General features: G+C 53.4%; 2 protein-coding genes across 2 annotated transcripts, besides 1 other annotated feature; both read left to right on the forward strand.

Moving 5' to 3' along the window:
- Window positions 1-2,836: 2,836 nt before the first annotated feature.
- Window positions 2,837-4,078, forward strand: CYME_CMP217C (probable NAD(P) dependent 3-beta-hydroxysteroid dehydrogenase; the record flags this gene model as incomplete). The annotated part of the gene is made up of 1 exon (XM_005537818.1): window positions 2,837-4,078. The coding sequence occupies one exon, from the start codon at window positions 2,837-2,839 to the stop codon at window positions 4,076-4,078; it is 1,242 nt and encodes a 413-aa protein (XP_005537875.1).
- Window positions 4,079-5,008: 930 nt separating this feature from the next.
- Window positions 5,009-7,192: a sequence feature (possible transcribed region).
- A 2,471-nt stretch (window positions 7,193-9,663) lies between these two features.
- CYME_CMP219C (alpha,alpha-Trehalose-phosphate synthase) lies at window positions 9,664-12,717 on the forward strand (the record flags this gene model as incomplete). The annotated part of the gene is made up of 1 exon (XM_005537819.1): window positions 9,664-12,717. The coding sequence occupies one exon, from the start codon at window positions 9,664-9,666 to the stop codon at window positions 12,715-12,717; it is 3,054 nt and encodes a 1,017-aa protein (XP_005537876.1).
- Between the last annotated feature and the right edge of the window lie 268 nt (window positions 12,718-12,985).

The raw sequence follows: 12,985 nt of genomic DNA on the forward strand, positions 1-12,985 counted from the left end.
CGGAATCAGGATGATTCGCGACACCTTGTCACAAGGGTACGCGAAAGAACTCATATCCGAATAGATTTCGTATGTGCAACCATTCTTGCTTCTCCTTTTGTTCTGTGCGGCATGCACAAAACACGCATGCTTCAAGTTTCCCATCTTTCTATTTCAGGGCAATTCTTCAGTGCAACAGTTCGCTTCGTTGAATCGACGGCGGAACAAAACATGATGTCGTCGTCACCTGGCGCGTTCATATGTTTGATCAGTGAACCAAAAGAATCTCCAAATGACCATGTGGGGTTACATGAATACCCACGCGCAGACGCCTCCCTACGTTCTTTGACGGGCCGCCTGCTATCGGTTTGAGGTTATCGAGGCACATTTCGAGCCTGGGAGGCTGCCCCTCGAAGTTAGATAGGCGCAGCTCCGCGGATCTCGTTTTCAGCACCACAAATCGTCTGATACTGATGGCGTCGATGAAGACTCTGTTCATGAACTCCTTGCGTTTATTGCCTCTGGCTGGACTCACCAGTGCAAATACTGCCAGAACGCGTGCCTTTCTTGCCACTACAGTCTTGTGATCTTCCCGTCGGGCAAAAATCTTTTCAAGTCGATCTCTCATCGACCTCCTCTTCTTCGTCATTACTAGCTCTTCTTCGCTCGATGGTCGAAGAGAAGATGATTCTCTTCGTTTATTTGCCCGGAAGCTAGCGATGACGGTGCTCCAGGTTCCCCGACTTCCATGCCCACAACTTTCCCTGGGGTTGTGCATTTCTGAAAATGAACGCACTTCTCTATGCCCTTAGGTGAGGACCTTCACGGAGTGCGAAGGACTTGCGGAAGAAAGACGACATGTGCTCCGGTGTCACCGTGCGCTGAGCGCTTCAGCGATTCGCCCAGTGGAACGACCGTTACGTTTTACGATAGAAAACACGCATACGATGCACTTGAGCTATGGATTGTATGGAGGAATGAAAAGATGCTCTGCCCCGATAGAATCGGCAAGAGCTCGAACGCAAGGGGAATGATGAAATGCCACGTTCTCCAATAGAGGAATGTCGGCAAGTGTCAGGGTAAAGTCTTCAATGATTCGATAAAGTGGGTGCTGTTGTATGAGGGTTACCCACTCGAGAAACTACGGCCGCAAAATGAATCCATTGTAGCTAGAATAGATGATGTCTTAGTTCGCTTCGAGTTCGATCGAACATATAGCAGGCTCCTTCTCTGCGAATACCCATATACGTTCCAACCGTTTTATCCGAAGCAAGCCTTATCGATAGAAGAAAACAAGCCGATGTCCTTGCGGTACATTACCGATCTCGACGTTCCAGGAACGCTGTCGTCGTGATTTCGATGGAGGATGCGCGTTCGTGAGCCAGGTCTTTTTTGCGGGACTATGTCCCAGTGTAATGTGCGCCACACGAAGAACCTGTTGAGAAACAGAGACGCCTTTGGTAGCCTCTATCGTCGCTTATGCTTCTCGTATGGTGATTATCGGGTCGTTTTCTACCATTGACCACGAGCAAGCTTTGAGAGCATCGGGTTGTTGGTGCGGAGCGAATATTCTTGTTTCTTACAGTGTTCCTCAACCATCTGAATACTGTGGTATGAATGACATGAATGATGAATGCCGTCCTCCTTGCGCGGTTCAATGAAGAAGATAAATCCTGCAGGCAATTTGTCTTCGATTTATGCAGTACCTTGCATCGTGATTTCCACCGCCTAACATACACTACAGCGGGGGTGAAACAAAATTGAGGTGAAACAGTATAACAAGCTCTTGCAGACGGTTTCTCTGTACTTGTCACGTCCAATCATAGATTCGGTACGGAAGACGGATCCCTCTCTCTTTGCAGCGATCTACGAAGCGGCATTCGAAAGGAGCAGCTCGAAACTGCTCCCGGGATCCGGCCCCAGGGGCTGCAGTCTCTTCTGACTGCATGAGAAACAGTCTCGAACTCGGACTAGAGTCAACGTTGCGATCGCTCCTAGTACAGACAACGACAACACTTTGCAAAAATATCCGCATAGATGGATCGAAATTTCTCGACCTGCTCGTCAGTCTGGATTATCCTTTCGGTCTCTGTTTCACCATGAGCAGCATCGCATTCCGCTGATTTTCTGCGGTACAGAACTGCGTGTTCTCGCTTCTGCAATGGACAGCGTTGTCCTCGAGGACATCGCACATAAAAAACCTTTCAAGATAGCGTACGGTACTGAGAGGAGATAAGGAAGGCGTATATCATCGGGGCGCCTTCTGCTCCCGTCAGGATCACGTGCCGAGCGATAGGGGAAGTCTTCATGCGACACGGGGCGGCGCTCGTAGAAGACTCTATATTGAACATATGGGAACACCTGACCACAGTGACGCGTCACCGCTGCCACGGGCGTACCGAGGCTGCGTCCAAACAAGATGAAAAGTGCGACGCAAGGCTAGATCGCATGTTCAGCTTGTGCATGAAACGCACCGACAACAGCTGGAGGCAGCGTCATCGGGACGCAAGCTGCTATCAACCTCCTTCCACGGATGATAATCGCACCTGAGGGAATGGAGACACCGGCGCATGCAGAGCTACAGATAAGACAGGAGGAAAGGAGGAATTCGCAGAAAACCCCCATGAAAGCTAGAATTGATAACAGCGGGAACAGGCCCAAACTTGAGTTTGTCAGCACGATATAGCAAAGTCGACTCGTTCCATGCTATACGAACATGGGTGTAAGAGCAGATCAAATCTGCACTTGCTGTTGCAGATGCTTCGTATGCCACAGTGCAGCGCGCGCAGCGATTTGCTCTCTTTCTCGCTGCCATACGGGATACGCGCCTTGCTAGATAGCCTAGACGTCGAAGCAGATGCCTACCAACCGCAAGGCAGCGGCGGGAAGCGGTCACGCCAGACAAAACGCAACCGGTGTGGTTGCCACGAAAACACCCGAGCCACGAACGGCGCTGATCACAGGCGGCTCCGGGTTTCTCGGACGGCATCTCGTGGAGCTGCTGGTAGAGAGGGGCTACAACGTCATCGTTGTCGACCTGAAGCTCTTTCCTTTCACGGAGTATTCGGAAAGCGAGCTAGTTAAAAGTTTGCGCTCTCAAGTTCGTGACATAAGCGTAGATATAGGCAACTATGACGCGCTCTGGGAAGCGTTGCGAAGCGTTCCCCGAATCGATGCTGTGTTTCACTGTGCAACGGCGTCGCCGACGGCCGCGAACGCTGCGAACCGCAAGCTGATGGAATACGTTAATATAGAAGGTACGAAACAAGTCATCCGATTCTGTCTCGAACGAGGTATTCGGTATCTGGTGTACACGTCCTCTGCTTCGGTTGTTTTCGCCGGACTCGACCTCATCGACGTTGACGAGGAGTCTGCCCCGCTTGCTAAGAAGGATATCGACTTTTATACGTACACGAAGAGGGTAGCAGAGCAGCTGGTTTTGCAGACAGCGAGCTCATCGTCTACGGATCCTGCCCGACGAGTACTGTATGCAGTTGCGCTCCGACCATCGGGCATTTTCGGCGAATATGACCCCCTCTTTATACCGACGCTAGTGAGTAGGGCACGACAGGGTCGCATGAAATATATCATTGGCTCTGGGCGAAATGCTATGGACTGGACCTACGTGAAGAACGTTGCCGAAGCGCACTATCTTGCTGCAGAGGCGTTGCAGGAAAGTGACAAGCGTGCCAAACAATTGACTGGTAAGGCCTACTTCATAACCAATGGGGACCCACGCTCTTTCTGGGGGTTTCTGGGGTCCATCCTGCAAGGTCTGGGATACCCGCCTCCACGGCATCGTTTGCCGTTCGCTCTGGTCTACTCCATTGCATGGCTCGTGGTGCTCATTGATGCGGTCGCGCGTTTACTAGGGCGTTCACTTTCAACGGATTTCACCCCAGGACGTGTTCTGCTCGCAACCTGCGAGCGTCGGGTAAGTTGTGCAGCCGCGAGGCGAGACTTGGGTTACAATCCGCGATTTTCGATCGAGGATGGCCTAGAGCGAACGCTTCGATGGTTTCGCTCTCGGGGACTGGCAGCACAAACCGAGGCACCTATGGTTCAATCGGTACCGAAACCAGTAGCCACTACCACGTGAGGTTTTGGGAATGAGCATTGACCATTTGATCATTCCATTTGGATGCTGCTGCGGAAATCAAGCAGTTTCGAACGTACTCGAAGCACTTCCTGATTCGTACTCGTACCGATAAATTTTGGACCGCCGCTACAAGACGATCGACGCCTTGAGCTCGGATCGCGCTGTTGCGTTGCTTTGCGTGGAAGTATGCAAAGCCGCCGGGATGTTTCCTGGGGCGAAAAGCGTCTTTATTGGGAACGCGCTAGGTATGCCGTGTGTTGGTCGAAGCATTCGTCGAATCTATTCACCTGTACATCGCAGCATCGCGCTTTGGTTTCATATTACGGTCTTGGTGCACTTCGGGATTTTCTACCGGGTTACTTTGGGCATGGCATTCTCGTTGACGGTCTGTATATGCAGCATATGGCACCTGGTTCCAATTGGACTCGAGGCCCATGGCGAAGGCGCACGGACACATTCCGGAGTATGATGAGGCATCGCCGGTGCACTCAACTGCTGGTGACCTTCAGGAGGATCCACAGGTGCCCTCATTGAGATGAAAACGTTCGTCGACTTGAAGAACATCATTGAGCAGCGGCGTTTTCCGAATGGTTTCAATCTATGCCAACAACTGCAATCGAGACGGTCACTGATTTGAAGCGGTGCCATCGAGGCGACAAGAGCCAAAGACCGCTGGTCGACGGTGCGAATCGATATCCGTGTAGATGCCGGCAGCGTTCAGCGTCGCCCAAGAGCACCTGCAACCAGACTGACCGGTGTATCCGTTCGGCGGGAGAATTTGCCCGCTTCACTACGACCGGTCAGGTCGCTGGACGGTAACCTGTGTTCGGTCTATGCTCCCACTGTCGCAGCTGGCAGAATGGGTGCATCTGCGCCCCCTCGGATTGCTGCGGGGCGTCGGCGCTGGCTTCGTCCATCTTTTGCAGGATATCTGCGGGCGCATCAGGGTGCTTCGCACGTGCGCCGCTCTTTACGGGCAGGCCCAGATGTGGCTTCTCCTGCGCGGTCTTCTGAGCCATCACGCGTCGATGTGGTCCTTTCCAGCTTACAAGACTGCTTCGTGGATGCGTCTGCAACGCGAGGAAATCCCCGGTTCCCGTTCTGCACGACACGTCTCACGACGAACTGAACAAATTGTTCACGCTGGTCAGCGCCGGTAAGCGAACGAACGACTTGGCGCAGGCCTGGTGTCACAGTGCGCTCACTCCAGAGAATATCCGCGAGTCCGGTCGCAATATCCATCGCCATCAAGTAGTTTCGATTCGCATTCATTGGATCATCGAGATCTTCCGATTCTTGATGGTCCAGATTCATTGGCCTCGCGGAGCTTTCAGCCACCAAGTCCGTCGTTTGCGCTGCCCTAGGGCAAGCGCTTTGCGAATGACCGCGTTTTACAGCCGAATGTAGTAGCCCTGAAGCAGGCGAGGGTCTGCTTGGGGAAGGCTCGTGGTTCATCTGGGATTGTCTTCTTGCTTCGTAACTGCCTGAAAGAAAGCTGAGGTCTCGCTTCACGGCTTTTCCGAGACTCTGGCGCGTAGAAATTTCCAGGGGATTGAAACCACGAAAGAAAGTCTCTGTTCCGTGATACTTGCACCGACGGACAGCGTGCCGCAGCACGCATGTATGGCGACACGGATGCCACCTGGGACACGTGTACGACCTGGGACGCTGATGCGCACGATGCGCCCTCACTTGAACTGTCCGTGACATGCTTGCACGCAATCGCCAGCGCAGATATTGTTCTCTTCAAGGGGTATACTAACTGCATCTGGCAAGGTGTTGCGGATACATGATTGCTGCTGCTGGTGATCTGGAACGAAACCTCACTTGTTGCGCAGAAGCACCGACTTTTCGCTTGCTTTATACCGGGCTTACCCACGAGACCACAGGCCCGATTGATCTTGCTGCCCTGCGGGGGTATGGTGTCAGTCGCAGGTGTCGAACGGAGACACGACGCTGTTTTGCTGCTTTGACGGGCGTCGGCTCGATGCGTGCATGACGCGACACGCAACATTGACGTGTGCGGGCATCTGCGGCCGTATGGGCGCTTCTTCTTGTACGACTTGCCGTCAGCGCCCTGACTAGGCCTCGGGAACGACCACGGTGCTCGGATGACCCCGACTACGAGACCATCCGGTGCATCTACTTCACCGCATCTGCTAGGTGATAGACGACAACCTTCGCTCTGGCGCCGTTCCAGTCCAAGGGCGTCTGCGGGCTGCAAGCCAGTGGATGTATTGGGCGCCAGCGGCGGAATGCGCAACTCGAACGCTATGCTGCCTCCACTGTCGAGAAGGAAATGAGGCACCACGTCGCTTGTGCATGCTCACGTGAGTACCGTGAACCATCCAAGAGCCAGAAGACGCGCGCTGGACACGCTGCCAGCACGGAATGCATCACATGATATTCAGTAAGGTGATCTGTGAAACGAAAAATGTTCTACGATCATTTAGGGTACATTGATATCCGGCCGCAGATGCCACCCGGCCTTTTTTGACCGGCCGACTCCTACCGGGTTCATTTTCCCCTTGTACATTTCGACTCTGAGACGCTTCCCCACGATTTTGGATCTCGTCAGCTCCTCGGGTCTCGCCTTCGGCACCACACATCGTCTGATACTGATGGCGGCGTTGAAGTCCCGGTTCACGAACTCCATGCGTTTATTGCCCCGGGTTTAACTCACGAGTGCGAGGATTCATCGAACACGTGCCCTCAGTGCGACTACAGTCTCTTCTTCGCCTAGTCGGGGAAGCACTTTTTCTCGCGTACCTACCCTCGTTTTCTTCTTCCTGTTCGTCATTTGCTCTTCTTCGCTCGATAGTCGTCAAGCAGGGCATTTTTCGTTTCGCTTTTGTCGAACCCGGCGATGGCGGGCCTCCAGGATACCCCGGCTACCATATCCATAACTTTTCCGTAGATTTTTTAAAAGTAAGCACACTTCGAACCTGTCAGCTATACACCGCGAAGAAGCACTTGATGACACGCACCTGGCAGAGGAACGCAATACGGGCGAAGGACGATGATCACGGCTGTGCAACTGTGCTTGCTTGGTGCACTTCTGTGTGCACTGGGAGCGTTTGCGAGACCAGAGGACAAGCGTTGAACCCGTCGATTCTACTCCGGCAAAACAACCAGCACATGTGTTCCGAATCATCGGATTCCGTTCGTGGCTACCGAGTTATTCTGCGCGATGTTCGGGCGGCTGGAGCGACTAGACGACATCGCCTTTTGCTGGGTGTCTGCTTCCAGCATGGAGCATCCCGGGGCTCAACGTACCGTTCAGCGAATAGATGCGCGCGCCGCAGAGCTTCCATATGCTACTGGTGACTCGGCAGTTGCGTGACGATGCTTTAATGCTTCAAAGATCCGTATCTTGCATGCCGACTCGCATCTATTGTCGCTGAATGGTCCAGCGAAGAGGACGTAGCGAACAGGTCCCTCAGCATCGACAAATTCGACTTCGCACAGTGCGGAGTATTTCTCAGTGCTGAACTTTGTCCCTGGTGCTGCTGTTATCGACTGGACGACCATAATTTCCTCCGCCCGAGGGCGACGCAGCATTAGAAATCCTTTTTCCATGCCCAGACCAGAACAAATAGCGAAATCGACACTTGTCAGCGTTTCAGGCGCATGAACCTGCATGGGTCTTACTCGCTTTCAAAGCGGTTTCATTGAAATCTAGAACGCCATTGCTGGAGTAATGCCAGCCGAATTATTTGAAGAAAAAAAGAAACCCCGCGCAAGCAAAGCTTTCTCTTCGCTAGAACTGGTCGGGAAAGAGACGTGACACGCGGTGCGAAACCAGGAAACACTTTTTGATGATGTAATCATTGGTGCAGTTGTCCCGTCTCCTCAAATGATGGTGCGACCTCCGACCTTCGAAAGCTCAGAAGCGCCGGACAGTCTCTAATTCATTGCCCGATTCAGTTCACCTATCGATCAGGAGTGTTCCACTGCTCCAAAGCATTCGGCCCGAACGGCACTCGACGGATGCAGCCGTTGCTTAAGAACTTGAGTGCGCCGAACTGGACGATACGTTGCTCCACCCGCGTCACTTGAAAAGGCACACTGAACTGCTCGGTCACTTCGCGCTCCACGATCTTTCCCGAACTTTTTTTTATTGATGCACAACCTCGATGTTCGAAGTGCGGCAATATGGGGCTGAGGATCCGTACGTAGCCTTAGCATTCTCGGTCGTCTTTTTGGAGTGGCTTCTTCGGCTCTACGCCGCTCAATTTCGTTCTGTCATCGATTCCAAGGTGTTTCGGGATGCAGTCGACCAAAAGGTTCATGACATGACCGACGCCATCATCGAATCCATAGGTACAAGCCTCCATTCTTCTCCTCTTGCATACGTTGATCATGCGCAAATCACGCATTCTTCACGTTTTCAACCCGTGTGTCTCAAGGCAAGTCGTGAATGCAGCGATTCGTGCCTCTGGGTTGATGACGAGAAATACTCGACGTCATTGCTTGACAACTTCATCTCAAGCTCATGAAGAAACTTCACTGGACTTGTCACGTCACGTAATCGATTCCGTTCGAAAGACAACTACGCATCTCTTTGTGTCCATTGACCGCATAACACGCGAAGCCGGACTGATACTTCTCGCTGTATATGTCCCGAGACGCTCCCGACTCTTCTGTCTGTATGGAAAGGGGTCTTGGACTCGGATTCTCGTCATTGCAGCGATCGCGTCTATTAGGACGTGTGTAACCAGGTTGCACGAAGAGATCGTAAACGGATCAGGAGTTCTCGACTTGATTTTCGCACTGGATTTTCCATTTACTACTTGTTCTATCAAGGACACTATCGCATTCCGTAAATTCTCTATTGAATGAAATCGCGTCCGCTTGCAACTGCAGCCGACAGCGTACTCGCCCCCGGGGCCATCCAGAACATTGCCGTGATCGTAGAACACGACATCGGAAGCAGAAACGGAAAAGCGCAGCGACGCAGGCCTGCTCCTCCTGTCCATAGCAACCATCGAGCGATGGAGGATGCGTTCACGCGCCACAGGGCGGCACTGGGCGATACCGGTGTCGTCGATGTATCCGAAAGCCTGACCATAGCAGACCGCCGCCGTTTCGAATGCAACACCGTGGCTGTACACAAATACGATAGATGTGGCAAGCGATTCGTAGATCGCATCAACCGCCTGTGGATAAAATGCATCGTCAAGTGTCGAAAGCGACGACACTGACTCCTGAGTGCTGTCATCAACATCCCTGGACTACCGACAGCGGCCATTGATAGAAAGTCGAGACCAGCGCATTTTACGCCAGACCCGAAAGAGCGAGACATCGAGAGAAAGGAAGCAGTCGGAGAAGTAGCCAACCAAGGCTGGTGTCACGAACAGTGACCACAACTAGAACTTGATCGTCTTCGCCCAAGTAATGTCAGTAGATCGCTTCCATTCGGCACCGATACGGCTGTACCCAGGTGCAGTGCCGTCGCGTGCGTAACGGCACCTGCGGCATCGCACGAGCGCTGAGGCGTCCAATCAACGTCCAGCTGAGTACCAAATGCACGGCTAGTGCACTGTTTCCAGTCAAGGTCGGAGGTATTTCTCGCTGCAGTGTCCATGGTGGACCGCCCCGCAGTACAACGGGAAAAGAGCAGCCCTGGAAACCTGGCAAGTCTGCTGAGCTCACCAGGTGGCAGCAGGTTGCAGCGCGGTGGGCAGCTCTGCAGCTCTGGCGACGCTAACCCTCTGCTGCGAACAGAGCGCGTCGGTGTGGACGTAGATGTTGACCTCAACACGGTTCGAGATAGAAAGCGTCTGGAGCGTGAGGCGTACTCTCAGGCGGACATCACGGACTCGGGCCTGGCCAGAAACTACAGTTTGCAAAGTCTCATTCGCTCCCCTGAGGAGATCGAGTCCATCGATCTCAATGCGCCTTTCGTAGAAGAGTATCTATTGAACTGCATCCAGCAAGTTCAAGCTGAGTTGAACGAAATCCGAGAAGCAAGAACCTCGCTTTTGCGCACGGAAGAGACCTCCGCCCAGTTGACTGGGGGCGTGGACGGCGCTGTGAAACCTCGACGGCTCTTCATTGTGTCGCACCGTTTGCCCGTACAGGTCCATTTTTCACCGGTACAAAACAAAAACAAACCCAAAATCTTGCTGAACTCCAGCGGGCTTTTTGCATCGCTGCGTCATCTGCGAAAGGAATATACGATTCGATGGATCGGGCAACTCATGCAGATACAACAGCTCAGCGCTGAGCAGCAGGACATTACGCGGCGTATCCTTCTAGCTGAGCATGGGTTCATACCTCTCTTCATTGACGCAAAATTGTGCCGAATGCATCAAATCTTTTGCAATAGCGTTTTATGGCGCATATTTCATTACATTCCAGTTGGCGTGGAAGGGGAGCGGGCGTTCTGTTCAGAGCTCTGGAGCGCATACTGTCGAGTGAACGCACTGTACGCCGAGGCAATCTCTCGGGAGAGCCAGCCTGGTGATCTCATCTGGGTCCATGACTTTCAGCTCATGCTGGTACCACAGCTGTTGCGCTCGCGTCAGGCTGATGCTCGCATTGGATTCTTCCTGCATACACCGTTTCCGTCCAGTGAGATCTACCGGATGTTGCCGGTACGCAGGCCGCTTCTCGAGGGGATGCTTGCTTCGGATCTGATCGGCTTCCATACCTATGACTATGCTCGTCATTTTTTCAGTGTCTGCTCGCGACTTTTGGGATTGGAAACCAGACCTAACGGCATCGACAATCGCGGGGCAGAGGTTCACGTCGGAATCTACCCGTTCAGCATTGACAGTACGAGCTTCATCGCCGCTTCACGAAGCAGAGCGGTACAGGAGCGCAAGCGTCGGTTGCTTGAGGGCCCTTTCGCTGGAAAAACGGTCCTTCTGGGTGTTGATCGCCTCGATTACATCAAGGGGATACCACACAAAATGTTAGCTTTTGAGCAACTACTCGAATCGCATCCAGAATGGATCGGGAGGGCCGTGCTGCTGCAGGTGGTGGTCCCGTCGGCTCCGGACCTGAGCTTGGACGCTGTCGATGAACGCGCGAGTAGTGATTATCTGGCGCTTCGAGCGGAGGTAGAAGAACTCGCGGGCCGCATTAATGGACGCTTTGGAACGGTCGAAGACTTACCCATCATGGTTCGCATCATGGAGCCGGATCTGGAGGATCTCGTTGTCCTGTATTCGATCGCGGATGTTGCTGTGATTACGAGTCTTCGCGAAGGTATGGGTCTCATGTCGTATGAATTCGCCGTTTGTCAAGGTGAGAAACGCGGCGTGCTTGTGATGAGCGAGTTCTGCGGCGCAGCGCATTCGCTACCCGGCGCTGTACTCTGCAATCCGTGGAGCATTGATGAGGTTGCAGAAACGCTTCATCGGGCCATGGCGCTCTCAAAAATGGAACGAGAACTGCGGTATCAGAAACTCTCGAAATACGTGCAGATGCACACTGCGGATCGATGGGCTGAAAACATCATTACGGACTTGGTGAAAACGACGGAAACTCGGCGGCAATATCGACGGCTTGATTACGAGCAGCTTTCAGCCAGTTTCCGTGCTGCTCGCCGGCGACTGCTGCTGCTCGACTATGATGGCACGCTGTCGGCGTATCACTCGCATCCGGAGCTCGCTAAACCGGAGGCACGCGTACAGCGGCTGCTGCGACAGCTCGTTATCCAGCACCCGAAGACGCTTGTCTTTGTTATCAGCGGGCGAGAGAGGGCCACCCTGGATCGCTGGCTGGCCGCAACCGGTTGCGGCCTCGTTGCAGAACAGGGCTATGCTTTTTGCTGGCCAGATGATGCCTTTGCGGCGCTAGACAGTGGCAGCGGCAGCGGCAGCGGCAGCGGCAGCGCCCCCGAGCGACTTGATCCACGGATGAGACCAGCGGCCGTCAAGGCCGTGGCGCACGACACCGCCCCAGCCTTGCGGAGCCCAGTCGATAAGACGGCTCTATTGGAGCCTCGTTCTGGAACTGGAGCAGTCGGTGCTTACGGACCTGCGAGAGCAACGCCTCTATCCCGTATGTGGACGCAACCGCTCTTCGACCACGATCCCGAGGTGCTTAGTCGCGCTTTGCACACCGCGATCGACATCATGCTGCGTTTCGAAGACCATACACCGGGATCTTTTACTCAGATCAAAGAAAGCTCTGCAACCTGGCATTACTCGGAAGCGGATCCGGACTTTGCATATTTCCAAGCGCAAGAGCTACGCGCACACTTGGAAGAATCGTTGATGCATACACCACTAGAGGTACTCAGCGGCAAGAATATTGTTTACGTGCATCCGCGGGGTATTCACAAGGGCAACGCCGTGCGATATATTCTACAGCAACTCAAAATAGAGGAGCCAGACTGGATCCTTTGCATGGGCGATGATAAGAGTGACGAGCGCATGTTCGAAGCATGCATGGAGTATGTCGGTGTCCGAGAAACGAATCCGAAAACGAGTCCCAAGCTGGTCGACGAGCCGAGGGCGCAGAGGCACGTCACCCTCTTCACTTGCACTATTGGACGCAAGAATAGTCTCGCAGATGCCTTTGTCGAGCGGGTTGATGATGTATTAGAGTGTCTGGAAAGTCTACTCGATGCGTCCGCGATGGATTCAATGGTTACAGTAGCACCGAGCGCTGACTCGGGGAAATGAGCTCGCGTATTACGCTTGGACGGAGCGCGAAGCAACCGCAGCGCTTTTGTTGTATAGCAGCGCGCGGTGCTCGATACCCGGGTGATGGGCTTGTGCGCCGAAGATGTGCTTTTTCATCGAGAATTTGAAATCAAAGCACGACACGATGTTCACGTTCGCATCTTCGCTGCCGCCGTGCGCATGCCAACGTCATCGAGTTCGGGAATGGAATCGCATGCCTTCGAGCGCATGAGCATGAACCGGTAACGACATGACTTTTTGGGGTGTG

The sequence above is a fragment of the Cyanidioschyzon merolae genome, chromosome 16, assembly GCF_000091205.1.
Source record: "Cyanidioschyzon merolae strain 10D DNA, chromosome 16, complete genome".
NCBI classification, from domain to species: Eukaryota; Rhodophyta; class Bangiophyceae; order Cyanidiales; family Cyanidiaceae; genus Cyanidioschyzon; species Cyanidioschyzon merolae.